Consider the following 24,123-nt stretch of genomic DNA (forward strand, 5'->3'; position numbering starts at 1 on the left):
TTAGCTATCTTGTGTATGGCACCAAAGTGGGCCAGGAATGTGCTTACTCTAGAAAAAGAGAAGGAAATATTGTCACACGTGGATGCAGGCTGGGGAAAAAACTACAGAAGGCGATGTGCAGGACTGGCTAGAGAAAGATGAAGACGACCCTGGCATGCATTTTCAGACTGATGCAGAGATTGTAGAATCAGTGTTGCACCCGGAACATTCCGAAAGTGACGATGACGACGACACAATGCCTCCAAGATCAAAAACTTCAGCAGCAACGGCAGGTGTCGAAACTCTTTTGGAGTATTTGGAGCATCCACTGTCCACAGCCCATTTGACAAGTTATGGTCCTGTGGTCCATGAAATCCGGGAGGCTGTTTTCGAGCCCAGAGTGTCTGGTCTCACTGCCAGACGACGTTGAACTCGTTTTTGAAACCTACAACGCCATCGCCGATGGCGATTTGACGGCGTACGGATGGTGATATGGTATGGGTGTGCATTTTTTCCCCCTCACCTATCCAGAAACTCCGTGTTCCCAAACCGGTCTCGGCCCCTTTAGTTCGGATATGAGAGGTATCACTGGACAAGATCACTGGACAAGCACCTAAAGTCGGTTCCTGATCAGCCGGGCTGTGGCTCGTACGTTGGTTTGCGTGCAGCCAGCAGTAACAGCCTGGTTGATCAGGCTCTGATCCACCAGGAGGCCTGGTCACAGACCGGGCCGCGGGGGCGTTGACCCCCGGAACTCTCTCCAGGTAAACTCCAGGTATACCCAAAAATTTGTTTATATGGCTCTTGATTTGCTACTATGGCGTCCGCGCACCACTCTCACTTTGTTTACATCCTCTGTAAGCGCTGTCTCTCGATTATAAACCATACCACGGGTGGGGTTTGAACCCGCTGTCAGTGAGTCTTAAAACTCCAGACAGTCACGTTTGCCACTGGGCCAGCTAGCTTCAATAAGATTCATCCAACTAGGTATATTTCTACACCATAGGAAGGTTTGCATAGGCACCACTGTGTCCATACTTAGTTGGATGAATTTTATTGAAGCTAGCTGGCCCAGTGGCTAACCCAACGGTCTGGAGTTTTGAGACTCTCTGACCGCGGGTTCAAACCCCACCCGTGGTATGGTTTGTTTGCAACCGTGTCATTACGATTTCGTGAGGCTCTCGATTATGTCTGGAAACTTTCCAACATTTCAAGCGTTTTAAAGTTGTTGCGTATTTCATATATACTCTTTTTTTTTGGTTTGTTTTTGTTTCAATGACATCTAATGGTAGTGCAAAGTTAGAAAGGATTAAATTCAGTGAGCAAGGTATGGCTATGGCTGAGATAGAAGTGATATAGTACTGATATGTGTACATGTACCTAAATAACCCTAATGGGTTTAGCAATTAATTATAACAATAGTAATAACAATGTACCTAAATAAATTTACTGTGTTCACATGCAGGTACATTAAAATCACTATTTGATATCATTACAAAGTAATGATATCAAATAGTGAGTACCAACGCCAGGTGAGGGAATAGCTAAGAGTGTCTCACTAGTCTTGAAGACGCAATAATATAATAATAATAATCACTCTGGAGCACTTTAAATGTCGTATATTATGTCATTATAGACATTTTCAACAATCCATCTATAACATGAGCCAGGGTATGTTGCTGTGAGCCAGGGTATATTTCTGTACTGCATTAAAGTGGAGATAATTTGATAATTTGTTTTGCATCACTAGTTATTCCTAGTCCAATACCTGGTTAACTGCCAAATTAATGTGTCCATCTGAGATTGTCTATTACATGTCCACTGTAATTCTGTAAACACTGTTTATGTCGTGGGGGTTCGGTAGGAGATAAGATGGATAAGGTAAACTCACTGGTTGGATGGTAACGATATATATTGTCAGACTGTGGGTGGGAGCCCTGGCCTGCCTTGTTACTGCCTGGCGGAGTGAGAACGAGGCAGCTCCTCTCACTCACTCATGCTGTATCCCGTGACGTCATACAGTCACTCGGCCTAATAGGGATCTTCTATATAAACACATGGATGGTACTATGATACTCAGTTAATCTATACAACACATATAAGGGGATCAGCAACTATGCTGACATTTACAGAATTTATGTGCTTTGCATCTTTTTGTATTCTGGAAATTTTGTACATTCATTTTACCTTATTTTTTTTAGGCCTAGTTCTATTGCATACTGAGTATATGCTGAAGTTAAATTAGAAGCTAGCAGAGGCTTGTTTCAAAGGTTTAGGGAAAGGAGCCAACTTCACAACATCAAAGTGCAAGGTGAAGCAGCAAGTGCCGACACTGTAGCTGCAGAAAATTATACACATGAGCTAGCTGGGATAATTGAATGTGGTGGATATACCAAGCAACAAATTTTTAATGTAAATGAAACAGCATTATTTTAGAAGATGCAGAAGTGGTCCTGAGACCAATTCTGCTTTGAGTGGCTCAGATTTGTACAATTTCAATCTGACTTCCACTTTAATATTGTACATAGTGTATATATTGATGATGGAATAAAGACATCTACCTCTGCTTGTTTGCCTTGCCCTTGCTCTGCCCTGCTGAGTGCTTTGTTTGCTGACTCATTTACGACTAGGTGCTATTCGACTACATCCACCCCCCCCCCTAATGAAAAGCAGGAGTGCCACAAGTTCACTAAGAGACAACACAACAAGTGTCAGGGGCCCAATACTGTTCAGCTGCCTCCCAGCATATGTAAGGGGGATTACCAATAGACCCCTGGCTGTTTTCAAGAAGGCGTTGGATAGGTACCTAAAGTCAGTACCTGATCAGCTGGGCTGCAGTTCGTACATTGGTGTGTGCGGCGAGCAGTAACAGCCTGATTGATCAGACCCTGATCCACCAGGAGGCCTGATCACAGACCAGGCCGCGGAGGCGTTGATCCCCAAAACCCTCTCCAGGTATACCACCTCAATTACTGGGAACGCTTGAAGTTCCTCAACCTGTACTCCCTAGAACGCATTCAGGATACATGATTATATACACTTGGAAACTCTTAGAGGGATTAGTACCAAACTTGCACACGAAAATCACTGTGAAGCAAAAAACTCGACAGACAATGCAACATTCCCCCAATGAAAAGCAGGGGTGCCACTAGCACGATAAGAGACAACACAATAAGTGTCAGGGGCCCAAAACTGTTCAACTGCCTCCCAGCATACATAAGGGGGATTACCAATAAACCCCTGACTGTCTTCAAGAAGGCGTTGGACAGGTACCTAAAGTCAGTACCTGACCAGCCGGGCTGTGATTCATACGTCGGGTTGCGTGCGGCCAACAGTAACAGCCTGGTTGATCAGGCCCTGATCCACCATGAGGCCTGGTCACAGACCGGGCCTCGGGGGAGTTGAACCCCAAAACCCTCTCCAGGTATACTCCAGGTATCCAGTTAATCGGCCTTATTTAGATTATGCTGCACAGTTCTGGTAACATAAATGCGCTAGAAGACATAGAGAAGGATGACAAAATTGATCCCATATATTAGAAATCTTTCCTACGAAGATAGACTGGAGGGCACTGAATCTGTACCCTGGAAAGGGTAGAATTATGGGGGCATATGATTGAGGTGTATAAATTTAACACAGGAATAAAGAGGGTATAAATAATGTGTTAAAAATATCTGAGTAGGCAGAAATGGATTCAAGTTGGAAAAAAACAGATTTAGTAAAAGTATAGGAAAGCAATGATTTGGAGAGTTGTGGATGAATGGAACAAATTCCTAAGTAGCGTCAGTGGAGTGAAAAACCTTAGACAGCTGTAAATATAAGCTACATACGTACATAGTGTGGGTGGGTGTGAGTTGGACCTGGAGTATACCAGTCAATAATTAGGCCTCACGGTGGATCAAGGTCTGATCAACCAGGTTGTTACCGCAAGCCGCATGTAATTCAAAGTACGAGCCACAGCCTTGTTGGTCAGGTACTGATTGTAGGTGTCTGTCCATCTCCCTTTTAAAGACAGCTAGGGGTCTATTGGTAATCCTCCATATGTATGCTGGGAAGCCTAGCATGGGCCAGCAGGCCCATGCTAGGCTACATTGATAAATAATGAACTTTAAATTAATCATTCAGTGTAGATCTGATTCCTCAGTTAGTGTTTCTTACATTTCTTGCCCTTTTTACCATTCTTACATTTTTTGTGTTCGTCGTCATCGTTGTTGTTGCTAAAGTTGTAGGTGGGGAGTGGGTCCACATTGGGAGGCATCATTTGGATGCATGCTGAACGAACACAAGTCAGAAAAGTCTTCATCTGAGGAGAAGAATCAAGTATATCTAGAGTTAATGATATAATTATTGTAATCGTTTTCATGATGAGAATACCTGACACTGAATGTTAATACCTGTCGTTTCTGACAGGCACTCTATTAATACCTGTCATTACTAACACACTTTTCCTGTCTGTCATTCCTAACACACTTTTTTTAACGCCTGTCATTCCTGACACACGCTTTTTAATGTCTGTCGTTCGTAACATACAGCTAACTCTTAATGCCTATCATTCCTGACACACACAAACACACATACACACAACTGCCTCTTAATGCCCGTCATTCCTGACACGTTTTGTAAAGCCTGTCATACTTAACACACAACTGACTCTTAATGCCTATCATTCCTCACACACACACACACACACACACACACACACACACACACACACACACAAACACATATACAACAGGCCTAGTGTCTAATCGACATGTGCCTAGGACCAAATGGTAACTAACACACACACACAGCTGACGACCCTGGAGGACAGGAGGGTTAGGGGAGACATAACACATGCAAAATATTGAGAGGAATAGATAAGGTGGACAGAGACAGGATGTTCCGGAGACAGGACACAGAAACAAAGGGTCACAATTGGAAGTTGAAGACTCAGATGAGTCAAAGGGCTGTTAGGAAGTATTTCTTCAGCCATAGAGCTGTCAGGAAGTGGAATAGTTTGGCAAGTGATGTAGTGGAAGCAGGAACCATACATAGCTTTAAGACGAGGTATGATAAAGCTCATGGAGCAGGGAGAGAGAGGACCCAGTAACGGTCAGTGAAGAGGCGGGGCCAGGAGCTGAGTCTCGACCTCTGCCTCTTAATGCCTATCATTCCTCACACACACACACACACACACACACACACACACACACACACACACACACACACACACACACACACACATACACACACACACACACGTTTGCGACAAGGTTAGTTCCAGAGCTAAGGGGAATGTCCTATGAAGAAAGATTAAGGGAAATCGGCCTGACGACACTGGAGGACAGGAGGGTCAGGGGAGACATGATAACGACATATAAAATACTGCGTGGAATAGACAAGGTGGACAAAGACAGGATGTTCCAGGGAGGGGACACAGAAACAAGAGGCCACAATTGGAAGTTGAAGACACAAATGAGTCAGAGAGATAGTAGGAAGTATTTCTTCAGTCATAGAGTTGTAAGGCAGTGGAATAGCCTAGAAAATGACGTAGTGGAGGCAGGAACCATACACAGTTTTAAGACGAGGTTTGATAAAGCTCATGGAGCGGGGAGAGAGAGGGCCTAGTAGCAACCGGTGAAGAGGCGGGGCCAGGAGCTAGGACTCGACCCCTGCAACCACAAATAGGTGAGTACAAATAGGTGAGTACACACACACACACACACACACACACACACACACAGGGGGTGGAGGAGTGGTAACTGCTCATCAAAAACCAATGGGATTTTGATGAGCTGGAGGAGACAGAGGAGAAGCAAGAGACTACATAATAGGAACACTTCAGTCTGGAGGTCCCAAGGTGGTAACTGCAGTGATGTATAACCCACCACAGAACAGCAGGAGGCCCAGACAAGAGTATGATGAGAGTAATAGAGCGATTGTTGACACATGGCTGAAGTGGCCAGAAGGGCTCATACGAGCAGGGCAAAGCTGCAGATTATGGGTGACTTCAATCACAAAGAAATCGACTGGGAGAACCTGGAGCCACATGAGGGCCAAGAAACGTGGAGGGCTAAGATGATGGAAGACTGGACCTGGTATTCACCTTGAGTAATGCAGATATTCAAGACATCACATATGAAAGACTTCTCGGGGCCAGTGACGACGTGGTTCAGAGATTCGAATACATAGTAGTTACAAGTGGAGAGGGAAGCATTCTCTAGCACCAAGTGTGCTAGAGAATGGAAGAAGTATAGAAGGCAAAGGACCCAGGAGAATAAGAAGAGTAGTTGTAGAGCCAGAAATGAATATGCACAGGTAAGAAGAGAGGCCCAGCGACAACACGAAAATGAAATAACAGCAAAAGCCAAATCTGACCCGAAGCTGTTGTACAGCCACATCAGGAGGAAAACAACAGTTAAGGACCAGGTAATCAGGGTGAGGAAGGAAGGAGGGGAGATCACAAGAAATGACTGCGAAGTATGCGAGGAGCTCAACATGAGATTCAAAGAAGTGCTCACAGAGGAGACAAGGGATTCCAGAAAGCTGGAGAGGTGGGGTACACCATCAAGTGTTGGACACAATACATATGACTGAGGAAGAAGTGAAGAGGCTGCTAAGTAAGCTAGACACCTCAAAGGCGATGGGGCCAGATAATATCTCTTCATGGATCCTGAGAGAGGGAGCAGAGGTGATATGTGTACCACTAACAACAATCTTCAACACATCTATCGAAACAGGGCGACAACATGAGGTATGGAAGACAGCAGATGTAGTCCCAATTTTTAAAAAAGGAGACAGACACGAAGCATTAAACTATAGACTACTGTCACTGATATGTATAGTATACAAAGTCACGAACATTATCAGGAGAAGAGTGGTGGAGCACCTAGAAAGGAATGGGCTTATCAACGACAACCAGCACATTTCAGGGACAGGAAAGCCTGTGTCACAAACCTACTAGAGTTCTATGACAGGGTGACAGCAGTAAGACAAGAGAGAGAGGGGTGGATAGATTGCATTTTCTTGGACTGAAAGAAGGCGTTTGACAAAGTTCCACTTTAGAGATTAGTACGAAAGCTGGAAGACCAGGCAGGGATAACAAGGAAGGCACTACAATGGATCAGGAAATACCTATCAGGACGACAACAGCAAGTCATGGTACGTGGCGAGGTGTCAGAGTGGGCACCTGTGACGAGCGGGGTTCCACAGGGGTCAGTCCTAGGACTGGTGCTGTTTCTGGTATATGTGAATAACATGAAGGAAGGAACAGACTCAGTAGTGTCCCTGTTTGCAGGAACACTTCTGATTAATGAGAAGAATTCAATCGGACGAGGACCAGGCAGAACTACAGAGATCTGGACAGGCTGCAGGCCTGGTCTAGCAACTGGCTCCTGAAGTTCAACCCCACCAAGTGCAAAGTCATGAAGATCAGGGAAGGGCAAAGAAGACCGCAGACAGAGTACAGTCTAGGGGGCCAGAGACTACAAACCTCACTCATGGAAAAGGATCTTGGGGTGAGTATAACACCGGGCACATCTCCTGAGGCGCACATCAACAAAATAGCTGCCGCATCATACTGGCGCCTAGCAAACCTAAGACTAGCATTCCGACATCTCAATAAGGAATCGTTTAGGACCCTGCACACTCTGTTCTTTAGGCCTATACTGGAGTATGCAGCACCAGTTTGGAACCCACACCTAGCCAATCATATAAGGAAATTAGAGAAAGTGCAAAGGTTTGCAACAAGATTAGTCCCAGAGGTAAGGGGCATGTCCTACAAGGAGCGGTTAAGGAAAATCGACCTGACAACACTGGAGGACAGGAGAGTTAGGGGGAATATGATAACTATATACAAAATACTGACAGGAATCGACAAGGCGGACAGAGACAGGATGTTCCAGAGATGGGACACAGCAACAAGGATGTCACAGCTGGAAGTTGAAGACTCAGATGAATCGTGTTAGGAAGTATTTCTTCAGTCACAGAGTTGTAAGGAAGTGGAACAGTCTGGGAAGTGACGTAGTGGAAGCAGGATCCATACATAGCTTTAAGAAGAGGTATGACAAAGCTCATGAAGTAGGAAGAGTGATCTAGTAGCAGCCAGTGAAGAAGCGGGACCAGGAGCTGTGAATCGACCCCTGCAACCACAACTAGGTGTGCACACACACACAACTGCCTCTTAATGCCTATCATTCCTGACACACACACACACACCTCCCTCTTAATGCCTGTCATTAATATAATAATAATAATATCTTTATTACTTTACACGATGGTAGGATTACTGGTGTCTTTTTTTTCTGTCTCATACACATGCAAGATTTCAGGTACGTCTTGCTACTTCTACTTACACTTAAGTCACACTACACATACATGTGCAAGCATATATATACACACTCCTCTGGGTTTTCTTCTATTTTCTTCCTAGTTCTTGTTCTTGTTTATTTCCTCTTACCTCCGTAAGCCATGCGTGCTGTAAGAGGCGACTAAAATGCCGGGAGCAAGGGGCTAGTAACCCCTTCTCCTGTACATATTACTAAATGTAAAAGGAGAAACTTTCGCTTTTCCTTTTGGGCCACCCCGCCTCGGTGGGATACGGCCTGTGTAAGACACATAGGCAACAGTTAGGCAACTTTATTCCGAAACGTTTCGCCTACACAGTAGGCTTCTTCAGTCGAATACAGAAAGTAGGCAGGAACAGTAGAGATGTGAAGACGATGTAATCAGTCCATCACCCTTGAAGTCGTAGAATTTGAGGTTGTCAGTCCCTCAGCCTGGAGAAGTTCAGTTCCATAGTCAGGAACTATCTGAAGATCAAGCGACAGTGCGGAGACTTAAATACTGTCGGAAGGAGAGGTGCAGAGTAGTAGTAGTAGTGAGAATGTAGCCACTGAGAGGTCATGTCCCCCTCAGATCCAACAATTCTCACTTGAAAAGTTTGTCCAAGGTGTTTTCTGTACCAAGATGCCATGTGTTGCAGTATCTGACAAGATGAACATCAAAATGGTATACAATACCGACAGGTTGGTAGGTAAGACACATAGGCAACAGTTAGGCAACTTTATTCCGAAACGTTTCGCCTACACAGTAGGCTTCTTCAGTCGAATACAGAAAGTAGGCAGGAACAGTAGAGATGTGAAGACGATGTAATCAGTCCATCACCCTTGAAGTCGTAGAATTTGAGGTTGTCAGTCCCTCAGCCTGGAGAAGTTCAGTTCCATAGTCAGGAACTATCTGAAGATCAAGCGACAGTGCGGAGACTTAAATACTGTCGGAAGGAGAGGTGCAGAGTAGTAGTAGTAGTAGTAGTGAGAATGTAGCCACTGAGAGGTCATGTCCCCCTCAGATCCAACAATTCTCACTACCAAGATGCCATGTGTTGCAGTGTCTGGCAAGATGAACATCAAAATGGTATACAATACCGACAGGTTGGTAGGAAAGACACATAGGCAACAGTTAGGCAACTTTATTCCGAAACGTTTCGCCTACACAGTAGGCTTCTTCAGTCGAATACAGAAAGTAGGCAGGAACAGTAGAGATGTGAAGACGATGTAATCAGTCCATCACCCTTGAAGTCGTAGAATTTGAGGTTGTCAGTCCCTCAGCCTGGAGAAGTTCAGTTCCATAGTCAGGAACTATCTGAAGATCAAGCGACAGTGCGGAGACTTAAATACTGTCGGAAGGAGAGGTGCAGAGTAGTAGTAGTAGTAGTGAGAATGTAGCCACTGAGAGGTCATGTCCCCCTCAGATCCAACACTTCTCACTGTTCCTGCCTACTTTCTGTATTCGACTGAAGAAGCCTACTGTGTAGGCGAAACGTTTCGGAATAAAGTTGCCTAACTGTTGCCTATGCGTCTTACCTACCAACCTGTCGGTATTGTATACCATTTTGCTGTTCATCTTGTCAGACACTGCAACACATGGCATCTTGGTACAGAAAACACCTTGGACAAACTTTTCAAGTGAGAATTGTTGGATCTGAGGGGGACATGACCTCTCAGTGGCTACATTCTCACTACAACTACTACTACTACTCTGCACCTCTCCTTCCGACAGTATTTAAGTCTCCGCACTGTCGCTTGATCTTCAGATAGTTCCTGACTATGGAACTGAACTTCTCCAGGCTGAGGGACTGACAACCTCAAATTCTACGACTTCAAGGGTGATGGACTGATTACATCGTCTTCACATCTCTACTGTTCCTGCCTACTTTCTGTATTCGACTGAAGAAGCCTACTGTGTAGGCGAAACGTTTCGGAATAAAGTTACCTAACTGTTGCCTATGTGTCTTACCTACCAACCTGTCGGTATTGTATACCATTTTGATGTTCATCTTGTCAGACACTGCAACACATGGCATCTTGGTACAGAAAACACCTTGGACAAACTTTTCAAGTGAGAATTGTTGAATCTGAGGGGGACATGACCTCTCAGTGGCTACATTCTCACTACTACTACTACTACTCTGCACCTCTCCTTCCGACAGTATTTAAGTCTCCTCACTGTCGCTTGATCTTCAGATAGTTCCTGACTATGGAACTGAACTTCTCCAGGCTGAGGGACTGACAACCTCAAATTCTACGACTTCAAGGGTGATGGACTGATTACATCGTCTTCACATCTCTACTGTTCCTGCCTACTTTCTGTATTCGACTGAAGAAGCCTACTGTGTAGGCGAAACGTTTCGGAATAAAGTTGCCTAACTTTGCCTATGTGTCTTACCTACCAATATGTCGGTATTGTATACCATTTTGATGTTCACGGCCTGTGTGTTGAAAGAAAGAAAGAATATCTTTATTCCTACAAGTATATGTACAAGGTATACAGACCATAGCTGGCATCAATGACATACTACTACGTAGAAAGCCGCTTGTTATGCAGAGCATTTCGGGTAAATTAGGTCAGTTTTGTCGCAGGATGTGACCCACACCAGTCGACTAACACTCAGGTACCTATTTTATAGTGATGGGGAACATAGACAACCGGTGTTAGGAAACGCGCCCATTCACCCTCTCCGGGAATTGTACCCGGACCCTCGCCATGTGTAGCGAGAGCTTTAGCCACTAGGCCATGGGTCACCAAAGACATACACACAACTTTCTCTTAATGCTTATCATTCCTGACACACACAACTGACTCTTAATGCTTACCGTTCCTGACAAACACCACTGACTTAATGCTTATCATTCCTGACACACACACCACTGACTTAATGCTTACCATTCCTGACACACACCACTGACTTAATGCTTACCATTCCTGACACACACCACTGACTTAATGCTTACCATTCTTGTCACACACCACTGACTTAATGCTTACCATTCCTGACACACACCACTGACTTAATGCTTACCATTCTTGTCACACACCACTGACTTAATGCTTACCATTCTTGTCACACACCACTGACTTAATGCTTACCATTCTTGTCACACACCACTGACTTAATGCTTATCATTCCTGACAAACAACACTAACTTTTAATGCTTCTCATTCCTGAGACACACAACTGACTCTTAATACTAACTATTCCTGATACACACACAAGTGACTTAATATCTATGATTCCTGACAAACACTCCTGTACTGCTGGTTATTCACAGTTCGTAAGAGAATTCATAACATTAAAACATAAATAAGAATCACAAAGATAAATGTCTAAAACTCTATCGTTGTAGACGAGAAGGTAAGAACAAAACTGAGTTGCAGGTATTTCTTTTGCCTGATGTTTACTAGCTTGCCAATGGCATCTTGATCACTATATACATTATATCGATAATATTGTCTTCCTACCTCTCCTTATATAACGCACTGGGAGTGCATTCGAATGAAAATCAAATGGATCCGGGTTCACTTACAGGGTGGGGCCGGATGCATGGATAAATCTTACACATGCTGCTCCTGCTCATCCCCTCAAGGGAGGTTCCTTGACGCTGGTGAGGGGCTCTTGATCTAGGAAATTGGATCTGTCCTCCAGTTCCCTGAATTAAGCCTGAATACCTTCCATCCCCCCCCCACAGGCGCTGTATAATCCCAACGGGTTTAACGCTCCCCATGATTATACTAATAATGCTCCTGCCCATCTAGCAGTAAATAGTTAACCGAGTCATTTTTGGTGGAAAAGTTATCACAAGTTATATACACTGATGGATTCTCATTAGCCCCCTTGGGGCGGGGATGGCAGACCAGAGAGGCCTAGCTTGTGGCTAGGCCTGGGGACAGTTGGTCCCAAAGATGAGGAGGTACTTGTGCCTCCTCCCATGGGAGACTTAGGTCTCAGACACTCCCTAAAGAGGGAGCCAAGGCAGGGCCACCACTTGGAAAAGGCCCGGGCCGGGAGAATACCGGCTAATCTTTAATATAATATACTGATGGATCTAAACAGGAGTCTTCTGGCAGGGCTGCATCTGCTCTTGTTGTCACCTCCCTAGTTAATATCGATAATAAACTTGTTGAACTAGGCATAAGAATTAACAACTGGGCGTCTACATCGCAAACTGAACTGTTTGCAATCCTAATGGCTCTAAAGCTAACTAATGACACTGAGCTTGACTCAATCATCATTACTGATTCTATGTCATCACTGAATGCTCTTAACTCATATAATGACTCCAACAACATGCTCATTGGAGAAGCCAGGTACAGATACTCAAAAATCAGGGACAAAGGAATTAATGTACAATTGCTATGGATCCCATCACACATTGGATTACTTCTTCATGATAAAGTTGATAGGTTAGCCAAGAAGAGTACCTAGAAGGAGAATACAGAATATAACTTTGGTATATCTGTGTCTAGCATTGGGAATAATATTAGGAGAGAAGTAAATAATGAAAATGATTGTTATAGGAATGCAGTTATAAGCCTGAGTAGATCTATAACCCACTATGATAACATGAACGTAGATAAGTATGTTTATGGAGCAACTTGCAATGTGAACAGACTGACTGATGTTGTAGTGGACAGACTTAGGCTTGGTTACAAGTACTTCTGGCAGTTTGGGAGACACACAGATGATGATCAAACTAAATGTAAATTATGTGATCAGGTATATGGTCACTGTCTTGAACATTATGTGCTTAATTGTCCACTTATTGAGGAGTACAGAGATAGACAGTATAATAACCTATGTAATATGTCAAGATATCTTATTAATGAAAATAAGATACCAGATATACTAAGCAAATTTCCTAAATTTGCTTGTAACAGATAAGTGAACTATAGATATGTAGATATAAATCCATATGTATTCCTGTTAACCCCTTGGGGCTTAGTTCCTAGGCCTTTTGTGTATCCATATGCTCTCGCGCTACCGTCCACAGGATGGATATGGGGTGCACGATAAACGAGCCACTTCGGTGGCAAAATCTAAAAATCTAAGCATCACTGTAAATAACCTAGGCTGGGTTATTCTGGGTTAATAGCCCTTTAAGGTTAAGTATCTTAAGCAATCAGGGTTTCTTCATGGCCAATTTAGAGAACATGACAAATGCTGACCTGTAGCTGTTCCGGCTCTGGACATGTGGTGATTGCGGCGGCAATGGTGTCCAGGATGGCCGGATGGGTAGAGGTGGACATCTGCAGCTTGTTCATCATAGCAGCGCGATTCACAGTTCCATTTATCGTCACCTGCCGAAAATTTAGCAAAAATAAAATACATGAACACGTTATGGAGTAATATATTTGTTCACTCCTAAATATCAGAAAATGCAATCCACCTCTCTCTCTCTCTCTCTCTCTCTCTCTCTCTCTCTCTCTCTCTCTCTCTCTCTCTCTCTCTCCTGCTTCATATCACTTATTTTGTCGAATTTCTCCTCGAGTTTTTTTTGTCCCAGCCTCGTGTATATATATATATATATATATATATATATATATATATATATATATATATATATATATATATATATATATATATATATATATATATATATATGTATATATATATATATATATGTCGTGCCGAATAGGCAGAACTTGCGATCTTGGCTTAAATAGCAACGCTCATCTTGCCATATAGGACAAGTGAAAATTTGTTTATGCAATAATTTCGCCAAAATCATTCTGAACCTAACGAAAAAAATATATTTCACTATGTTTGTTTAGTATTAAATTATTGTAAACAAATCTAAAATATATTTAGCTGGGTTAGGCTAAAATAAATTGTTCTTTTTATAATAAGATTAGGTAAGTTTTCTAAGCTCTTTTTGGTGCAAAATTAAAAATTTTTACATTAACATAAATGAAAAAAATATATCTTTAAACGTATAAGATAATTTTTTAGAAATCACTTAATTTTAAATGAGTTCTTCCTAATTGACCAGTTTTACATATTCGGCACGACATATATATATATATATATATATATATATATATATATATATATATATATATATATATATGTGTGTGTGTGTGTGTGTGTGTGTGTGTGTACTCACCTATTTGTACTCACCTATTTGTGGTTGCAGGGGTCGAGTCACAGCTCCTGGCCCCGCCTCTTCGCTGATTGCTACTAGGTCCTCTCTCTCCCTGCCCCATGAGCTTTATCATACCTCGCCTTAAAACTATGTATGGTTCCCGCCTCCACTACGTCGCTTTCTAGGCTATTCCACGGCCTGACTACTCTATGACTGAAGAAATACTTCCTAACATCCCTTTGATTCATCTGAGTCTTCAACTTCCAATTGTGACCTCTTGTGTCTGTGTCCCTTCTCTGGAACATCCCGTCTTTGTCCACCTTGTCTATTCCGTGCAGTATTTTATATGTCGTTATCATGTCTCCTCTGACCCTCCTGTCCTCCAGTGTCGTCAGGCCGATTTCCCTCAAACTTTCTTCGTAGGACAATTCCCGTAGCTCTGGGACTAGTCTTGTTGCAAACCTTTGCACTTTCTCTAATTTCTTGACGTGCTTGACTAAGTGTGGATTCCAAACTGGTGCTGCATACTCCAGTATGGGCCTGACATAAATGGTGTACAGAGTCTTGAACGAATCCTTATTGAGGTATCGGACCGCTATCCGTAGGTTTGCCAGGCGCCCGTATGCTGCAGCAGTTATCTGAATGATGTGCACCTCAGGAGATATGCTCGGTGTTATACTCACCCCCAGATCTTTTTCCTTGAGTGAGGTTTGCAGTCTTTGGCCATCTAAACTATATTGTGTCTGCGGTCTTCTTTGCCCTTACCCAATCTTCATGACTTTGCATTTGGCAGGGTTAAAATCAGGGAGCCAGTTGCTGGACCAGGCTTGTAGCCTGTCCAGGTCTCTTTGTAGTCCTGCCTGATCCTCATCCGATTTGATTCTTCTCATTAACTTTACATCATCTGCAAACAAGGACACTTCTGAGTCTATCCCTTCCGTTATGTCGTCCACATATACCAAGAACAGCACAGGTCCTAGGACTGACCCCTGTGGAACCCTGCTTGTCACAGGCGCCCACTCTGGCACCTCGTCACATACCATGACTCGTTGTTGCCTCCCTGTCAGGTATTCTCTGATCCATTGCAGTGCCTTTCCTGTTATGTGTGCCTGATCCTCTAGCTTTTGCAGTAACCTCTTGTGAGGAACTGTGTCGAAGGCCTTCTTGCAGTCCAAAAAAATGCAGTCGATCCACCCCTCTCTCTCTTGTCTTACTTCTGTCACCTTGTCATAAACTCTAGTAGGTTTGTGACACAGGATTTTCCTTCCCTGAAACCGTGCTGGTTGTCAATTATACACTTGTTTCTTTCCAGGTACTCCACCACTCTCCTCCTGATGATCTTCTCCATGACCTTGCATACTATACACGTTAGTGATACAGGTCTGTAGTTTAGTGCCTCATGTCTGTCTCCCTTTTTATAAATTGGGACTACATTTGCCATCTTCCATACCTCAGGGAGTTGCCCAGTTTCAAATGATGTGTTGAAAATCCTTGTTAATGGCACACACAATATCTCTGCTCCCTCTTTAAGGACCCACTGAGAGATGTTGTCTGGCCCCACTGCCTTTGAGGTGTCAAGTTCGCATAGCGGCTTCTTCACCTCCTCCTTGGTTATATGTACCTCATCCAGCACTTGCTGGTGTACCCCCCTGTTCTGATTTCCTGGAGTCCTACTGGTTTCCACTGTAAATACTTCTTTAAATCTCGTGTTGGGCTCCTGACATACCTCTCGGTCGTTTCTTGTGAGTTCCCCATCACCATTCCTCAGTCTGATTACCTGGTCCTTGACTGTTGTTTTCCTCCTAATGTGGCTGTACAACAGCTTCGGGTCACTTGACTTTCGATGCTATGTCATTTTCGTATTGTCGCTGAGCCTCCCTTCTTATCTGTGCATATTCGTTTCTGGCTCTTTGGCTAATCTCTTTATTTTCCTGAGTTCTCTGTCTTCTGTACCTTTTCTATTCTCTAGTACACCTAGTTTTTGCCTCCCTACACCTTTGGGTGAACCATGGACTCGTTCTGTTCTTCCCATTATTTCGGTTTCCCTTGGGAACAAACCTCTCCTCTGCCTCCTTGCATTTTGTTGCCACATAGTCCATCATTTCTTGTACTAGTTTTCCTGTCAGTTCCCTCTCCCACTGAATGTCTTGAAGGAAGTTCCTCATGCCTGAGTAGTTCCTCCTTTTGTAGTTTGGTTTTTCCCACCCTATTCCTGCTACTCTCTCCACTTGAAGCTCAACTATGTAGTCGAAGCACAGAACCACATGATCACTAGCTCCCAGGGGCCTTTCATACATGATATCCTCGATGTCAACTACTCAAGGTGAATACAAGGTCCAGTCTTGCTGGTTCATCCTCTCCTCTCTCTCTGGTAGTGTCTCTAACATGTTGATGCATGAGGTTTTCCAGTACCACATCCATCATCTTGGCTCTCCATGTTTTGGGACCCCCAAAGGGCTCCAGATTTTCCCAGTCAATCTCCTTGTGCTTGAAATCACCCATAACTAGTAACTTTGCTCCCCCCCATGTGTGCTCTCCTGGCCACCTCGGCTAGTGTGTCGACCATTGCTCTGTTGCTCTCATCGTATTCTTCTCTTGGCCTCCTGCAGTTCTGTGGTGGGTTGTACATTACTGCAATTATCACCTTATGTCCCTCAGACTGGATTGTTCCTACTAAGTAGTCCCTTTCGCCCGTGCCATCCATTCCTTCCATTTTCTCAAAACCCCACTGGTTTTTAATGAGCAGTGCAACTCCTCCTCCCCCTCTCCTCCCTCTGTCTTTCCTGAGGATTTGATATCTGTATGGAAAGATTGAATCTGTTATTATTCTGATGAGTTTTGTTTCTGTGAGTGTTATTATGTCTGGGGATGTCTCCTTGATTCTTTCATGCCACTCCTCATACTTATTTGTTATTCCATCTGCATTTGTATACCATACCTTCAACTTCTTTTCTAAGACTGTGGTCTGGGAGGTGTATTGGGGTTGGGGAAGCGGGAGACCTGATAAGGAACTATGGGTGGTTGCTGTGGGGGTGGAGCTTGTAATGCAGTGGGTGGGGGCATTGGATGTGGCATGGGTGTTTTGGTTTAGAGTGTTTGGTTGCACTGGGGTTGACCTGGTTGGGAGGCTTCTATAGGAAGTCTGGGATCTCCTGTCTGTCTTCTCCATCCCCTCTCTTTCCTCCTTTCGCCTTTGTACCATCTCTCTCAGTTTCTGCCTTTCTTTTTGTGTATCCCCTCATTCAATTTGATTTCCTCCAATGCAGCTTTCCTTTCTTCAGTTTCACTAGCTAATGTACTTGGGCTCAGTAGCCTGTCATTTTCCCTTCTTGGCTTTCCCTGGGCTCTGCTGTGGTCTGTTAGGGCCTCCACATATAGCTTAGCTCTTTCATTTACTACAGTCTCCTCTGATAGAGCTTCTACATGCAGTTTTGCTCCTTCTTTCCCTACAGTCCCCTTATTTGTGACTGAGGTAGCAGTCTCTGCTGTCAATCCCAAAATGTTCTTTAGTTCTTTAGGCTGTTTCAGTTTTTTCAGTTCCTCTTCTAAACTCTGTATCCTAGCATCTGCTGCTTTGACTTGCACCTCCCACTTCCTGCTTTCCATATCTATCCTCTCTTCCATTCTCATGCTAAGTTCTTCTAGTTTCTTTTCCCATTCATGTTCCCTTTTTATGAGCTCTGCTGCCCAATCTTCCTTTGCAGCTTCCTCCTCCTCTCCCTTGGTTTTTCTTGTTGCTCTCTGGCAACCCATTTTTGTTTTATCCTGATTGCCTCAGAGTGGGAAACCTATGTAATTCTGTGTGTTAGGTTAGTAGTGTGTATGTCAGAGTGTGGAGGGGGGAGGTAGAGGAGGAACTGTGGCTATGTGGGAGAGGAGTGGGGAGGGGGATTTAGGGGGGAATATGGGGAGTGGGAAGGAGGGAGAAGCAAGTGGGTGAGTGGGAGAGGGAGAGGGGGAAGGAGGGAGAGGTGGGGAGGGGGAGGGTGAAAGAGGGAGGGGAGGGATCAGGGGAAGGAGTGAGATGTCGGTGGGGAGGGAGGAAGTGTATGTGTGAGTCTGGATATATGTGTGTGTGTGAGTGTGTGTGAGTGTGTGTGTGTGTGTGTGTGTGTGTGTGTGTGTGTGTGTGTGTGTGTGTGTGTGTGTGTGTGTGTGTGTGTGTGTGTGTGTGTGAGGTAGGTGACTTGTGCTGTGTAATGTGGAGTCTCAGTGGTCCTTGACTGACCACAACTTCTTGTGACCTGACCCCCACCCTCCTGGGACTTGACCCGCACCTACTTACAATGTTGCCCTTAAAAGCTTGTCCTGCCACCTAGCTTATAGTAAGTTACTCGCCTTGTTCATTGAATTACCAATTGCTATTCCTTATTTAATACTTGAGTGCCTATTCTTTATCGTGCTATGAGAGACCATTCACAATCAGCTTGACAGTTAATTGGAACCCTGGAACACCCACACAACCACTCATAGGTGATACAGTACTTGCAATGCAGCTGTAGCAGCCTGTAGATTGTCCAGCTCTATGTGACATCCTGGCGTAGATCCACCTCAATTTCTTCTCGTTAATAGTGTACCCTATTCACTGTATTTCTCTCACTGGACACACGATTGTTTCACTTTATTAGGTTTCTTGGGTGACACGTGACAACGTCGCCTTACCACCCACACTAGCCTGCCCACTCTGACTGCGCCACCACGGTTTACTTTCTTGATCACTTACAAAATTGCGGCTCTCCCCACACTTATGTGGCTCAGGCAGATTGTAAATCGCTTTTAGGATTGTTCACTACCCTAACACACTTTGCAACCCCTGCAGAACACTTGGGTAGCCCTCAAAAACACTTATATTCACGGAGCACGGAAGGCGTGACTCACACGCTCGGTGTGTGTGTGTGTGTGTGTGTGTGTGTGTGTGTGTGTGTGTGTGTGTGTGTGTGTGTGTGTGTGTGTGTGTGTGTACTCACCTAGTACACACACTGTGGCCAGTAGCAGCCACTGTGACTAGTAGCGGCCAGAGAAGAGGCCCTGCCTCTTCACTGGCTGCTACTAGGTCACTCTCCCTGCTCCATGAGCTTTATCATACCTCTTCTTAAAGGTATATATGTATCCTGCCTCCACTACATCACTTTCCAGACTATTCCACTTCCTGACAATTCTGTGACTGAAGAAATACTTCCTAACATCCCTGTGATTCATCTGAGTCTTCAACTTCCAACTGTACTCACCTAATTGTACTCACCTAATTGTGGTTGCAGGGGTCGAGACTCAGCTCCTGGCCCCGCCTCTTCACCGACCGCTACTAGGTCCTCTCTCCCCCTGCTCCATGAGCTTTATCATACCTCGTCTTAAAACTATGTATAGTTCCTGCCTCCACTACATCGCTTGCTAGACTATTCCACTTCCTAACTACTTTATGACTGAAGAAATACTTTCTAACATCCCTTTGACTCATCTGAGTCTTCAGCTTCCAATTGTGACTGCTTGTTTCTGTGTCCCATCTCTGGAACATCCTGTCTCTGTCCACCTTGTCTATTCCACGCAGTATTTTGTATGTCGCTATTTTGTGTGTTTGTGTGTGTGTGCATGCTCGTGCGCGCGCGTGCATGAGGCTGGGTCAAAAAAAATCGAGGACAAGTTGACATAATAACTGATGTTATGCAGGAAAGACAAAGATGGGTCGATTTCATTGTCTTAGATAACAAGAAGGCATTTGATACTGTACCCCCGCAAGAGGCTGGGGCACAAATAACTGGGAACATACTCCAGGGAATCAAAGAGTACTAAGCTTAAGGAAAGGAAACAAAGAGCGAGTATCTTGGAAGAAACGTCAAAATGGAAAAAAAAGTAACTAGCAGAGTTCTATAAGGATCTATATTAGAATAAGTATTATTTCTGCTTTATCTAAATGGCATTCCAGGTGGGATTAAATTAGATGCTCATGTATTTGTGCTTGCTAATTATGTAAAACTAATGAGAAAAAAATAGATGAGGAGAAGGAAAAGCTCGAAGTGGATCTGGATAAAATGCAAGATTGGTCGGGTAAGTGGTTGTTTGAAATCAATCTCAGAGCAAATGCAAGATTATGAAGACTGGGGAAGAGACAAGTTGACCGTACCCAGTACAGACTTTGGGAACAGAGGCTGCAGACTTAACTCAGACCTAACCTAGGTGCGACCTTAGTACCCGGTAAATCGACAGAGGCTCACATCAGTTGAATAACCTCTGCAACCGATGCTCATATGGCAAATCTTAAGGTAGTCTTCAGGAATCTCAACAGACATCCCAGGCTCTTCATAAAATATACGACAAGCAGCACACCTGAATAAAAGCATTTTAAGAAACTGGAGAAAGTGTCAATGTATGCAACAGCGCTTGTTCCAGAGCTAACTGACACGCACAGAAAAGCCACGGGGATGATAGGTTAGAAAGTGAAATACTCTTTAAAGAATAGACGCGAAATAGACAGAGTCAAGAAACTTGTGAAAATAATCATCTGAGTCTCAGAGTCTGGTTCAGAAGCTGAGAATCGATCCTTGTAATCAAGAGTTAACAAAGTCAGCTGTTTATGTTAACTAAAACTGGTTAAAAGGTTAAGCAATTGTGGTATTAGGACTTAAGTGCACTACGTAGGGAATTCTAGCCAGAAATGCCTAGGCATGTTAGTGGTTTTCTTTGTAATTAATACTTTGTAATATGTAAACCACATATTGTAAGCTTTGCAAGGAAATAAGCATTTTTCATTTTCATTTCACACACCTGACCGCCAGCAGTGAGGACACACTTTCGTAGCTGAAACGCAGCATCTGTGTCGTTGGTAATGATGCGGTCCACGATAGTCTCAGGCTGTCCAGACTGGAAGGCTATACCTGTAATATATAGAGATATAAGCAGTGCCCCCCACACAGATATAACCAGCACTTGTAACTCACGCAGATATAAGTAACACCTGTAATACATGTAAGTATAAACTGTCAGAAACACATGCAAGTATAAACAATAACTGTAACACAAGCAGGTAAAAGCAGTGCCAGCAACACATCCAGGTATAAGCAGTACCTGCAACACATTTATAGCATGCAAAGAGTACGTAACCTTTATTCGGTGCATGTACACACCCTCATTGAAAGGCTATCTCCCACAACCAGCGAACCAGGTACTAGGGTTGATGATGGGGCCCTGTCGTTCAATCAGTACCCAGGTTTCAGCCAATGAGAAGATGGTTTTGGCAATCGCAGAGGTAATGTGGATACCACTCACCTGTCTGCCCTTGTCATTCTCATTCTAGAGCTGGTTGAAGCACGGTCTGCTCTCTAGTGGCTTCTTTTCTGCCTTGCTTACCGTGGAGTGCACTAATACCTATTGTTGTACATAGTGTATATAGTGTACATACTTCTGTTCTAAATTGGTGAAGGATAATACAAGTCAAAAGTTTTTCTGCTGTGTTTATTTTGCTCCCTTTACACCCAGGATAACAGGCCTTTGGGACTCCTGGGTTGTATTATATATATATTCATATATATACAGTACATTCAACATATGCATATATATATATATATATATATATATATATATATATATATATATATATATATATATATATATATATATATATATATATATATATATATATATATACAGTACCTGCAACACACCATACCTCCAAGTCTAAGATAAAACAGACAAACATATACCACTACATGGATTCTGGTACAAAATGCGTCACTCACCAAGAACACTGACGACCTGGGTCTTGGGGATACCCTGGGCGGTGGCACAATCAAAGACGTCTTTAACAGGTCCATTCTTGCCTTGGGCCAGTTTCTTAACCAAGGCGCATTTAGCGGCTCTCGTAAGACAGGTGCCAGGACCAAGGCTGCCACACGCGGGGTCGACACCTGTCGTAAAAACGTATTTACAGTTTTTTCACTGTCTTTTCCCGTTACCTTATTCACAACACCTACTTTCAATCTTCATTTTACGTGTATACTCGTTATTACCATCTGTTATCTATTTACTGTCTGCGTGTATATACTGAAAAAAAAATTCAATCGAGTGATTGGCCCTGCAGGATAATAGTCCATGATAACCTAAGAAAGTTAGGCAGAGTCATTATTTTCGTTGGAGGTTCCCCAGAATGTGACCCACGACATTTGACTGACTCTAGTTATACCTGCACAAGACTTATTTAGTCATATGTTCCCGCTCGAGATTGAACCTGGGTTCTTTTGGTTACGAGTTAATTTAATCTTCTACTGAGCTACGAGGTACGCATTCTTTTTACTCATTACTAAAGTCTCGAGGAAAAAGAGGCAGCTCTTAGCGAGAGAACGAACTGCGAATAGTGGAAATTTCCGAGTCAAGAAATTGAGGGTTGCATGCGGAGGACAGGGAGGAAAAAAGTACAGTAGTGGATGTACATGCCACTGTAGAGGAAGCATGGTAAGTACAGTAGTGAATGTACAAGCCACTGTAGAGGGAACATGGTAAGTACAGTAGTGAATGTACAAGCCACTGTAGAGGGAACATGGTAAGTACAGTAGTGAATGTACAAGCCACTGTAGAGGGAAAGATAAAAAAAGCTGTAATTAAAGTATTATGAAATACTTCGGAGACTACAAACTATATCTGGTATAATGCAGTTTATTTTGAAAGTCGTCAGAGATGATAGCTATTACCTGGTGTAACGAGGGCCAAGACAGAGAGATGTTGGCAGGTCACCAGTGTCACCATCATCACCGCTAATCTCCGCCCAATAGCCATACTCAACCTGTAATAGCATTTCACACTTACATTTAATATCTTTTGCTGTTGCGTACTGTGTTTTCAGTGTTATTACACCACTGTTATTCAGGTGCAAATTTATTACACAATGATGAGGTTCACTACTGTTACACAATATTATTGCTCGAAATGCTCTGCATATAGAGGGGCTTTTGGAATGTTCACATAATTATTACACTCCTTTGTGCAAACATGTATCATGCTAAAATAAAAATATTATTATTATTATAATGCTGCTATGCCTGATATCAAAGTCAAGTACCTCGTTTACTCACGGTTCAGTCATTTATGTAGACATGAATTAGGTCACACAAAAATTACAAAATATTAAGTTATATTTTAACAAGGTAAGCTTGTGATGTAAAAAAAAAAGTGTAAGTGGTTATGCGTTATTTACAATGGACAAAGTCAGTGTATTTTTCCAGAATGGTTGGTAATATGCCACTGTGGATAAAATACTTTGACATGTCTTGAACATTTCTGAGTGAATTGTTTCTAAATTCATTAATTTTATCGCATTCCAGCACATGATGCAAGGTGTGACAACTGTTCATCTGTCAGCAAACCCAGATTTCCTGAGTCCAGCAGAGTAAGTATGGAGTCGCTACTGCTGGGACCCACCTTAATTCCGTCGACTACCCCCACCTTCATGTGTCTGCTGGCATCACTCAACAGGTCAGCATACTCATGTTAGGTTATTTTCTCTAACCAACAACTACTTTTTTTCACAGTATATATTGAATAGGTAATTTATACATTACGAAAACTCTTGAAATTTCTTTATCTTGTATATACATGAATGTGCATTGCATTCCCAAATAATTATGAGTAAGTAGGAGGTAATAATTACCTTAACCTGGGATTAGGAGCAGGCAGCAGGTTACACAAGCACAGTTCACTATCAAATAACATGTTTGTGGCAACTCTTCTCAGCTTTATACTCCTCGTGACTCCTACT

General features: G+C 43.3%; 1 protein-coding gene across 1 annotated transcript; it reads right to left on the minus strand.

Annotated features, from left to right (window-relative positions):
- Window positions 1–3,977: 3,977 nt before the first annotated feature.
- LOC128703462 (uncharacterized) lies at window positions 3,978–24,092 on the minus strand. The gene is made up of 6 exons (XM_053798122.2): window positions 24,016–24,092; window positions 23,060–23,151; window positions 22,112–22,279; window positions 21,141–21,250; window positions 13,465–13,596; window positions 3,978–4,282 (listed from the first exon to the last, which is right to left on the minus strand). The coding sequence occupies exons 1-6, from the start codon at window positions 24,075–24,077 to the stop codon at window positions 4,124–4,126; spliced, it is 723 nt and encodes a 240-aa protein (XP_053654097.2). The 5' UTR covers window positions 24,078–24,092; the 3' UTR covers window positions 3,978–4,123.
- Between the last annotated feature and the right edge of the window lie 31 nt (window positions 24,093–24,123).

The sequence above is a fragment of the Cherax quadricarinatus genome, chromosome 11, assembly GCF_038502225.1.
Source record: "Cherax quadricarinatus isolate ZL_2023a chromosome 11, ASM3850222v1, whole genome shotgun sequence".
Lineage (NCBI taxonomy): Eukaryota > Metazoa > Arthropoda > Malacostraca > Decapoda > Parastacidae > Cherax > Cherax quadricarinatus.

What these genes read in the sequence shown, in the direction of transcription:
- LOC128703462 (XM_053798122.2), bottom strand. Translation starts at nt 24,077, where the DNA reads ATGTTATTTGATAGTGAACTGTGCTTGTGTAACCTGCTGCCTGCTCCT. An exon ending in GCTCCTAATCCCAGGTTAAG is followed by an intron (nt 23,152 to 24,015) that starts GTAATTATTACC and finishes ATGCTATTACAG; the next exon opens with GTTGAGTATGGCTATTGGGC. An exon ending in CTTGGCCCTCGTTACACCAG is followed by an intron (nt 22,280 to 23,059) that starts GTAATAGCTATC and finishes TTTTTACGACAG; the next exon opens with GTGTCGACCCCGCGTGTGGC.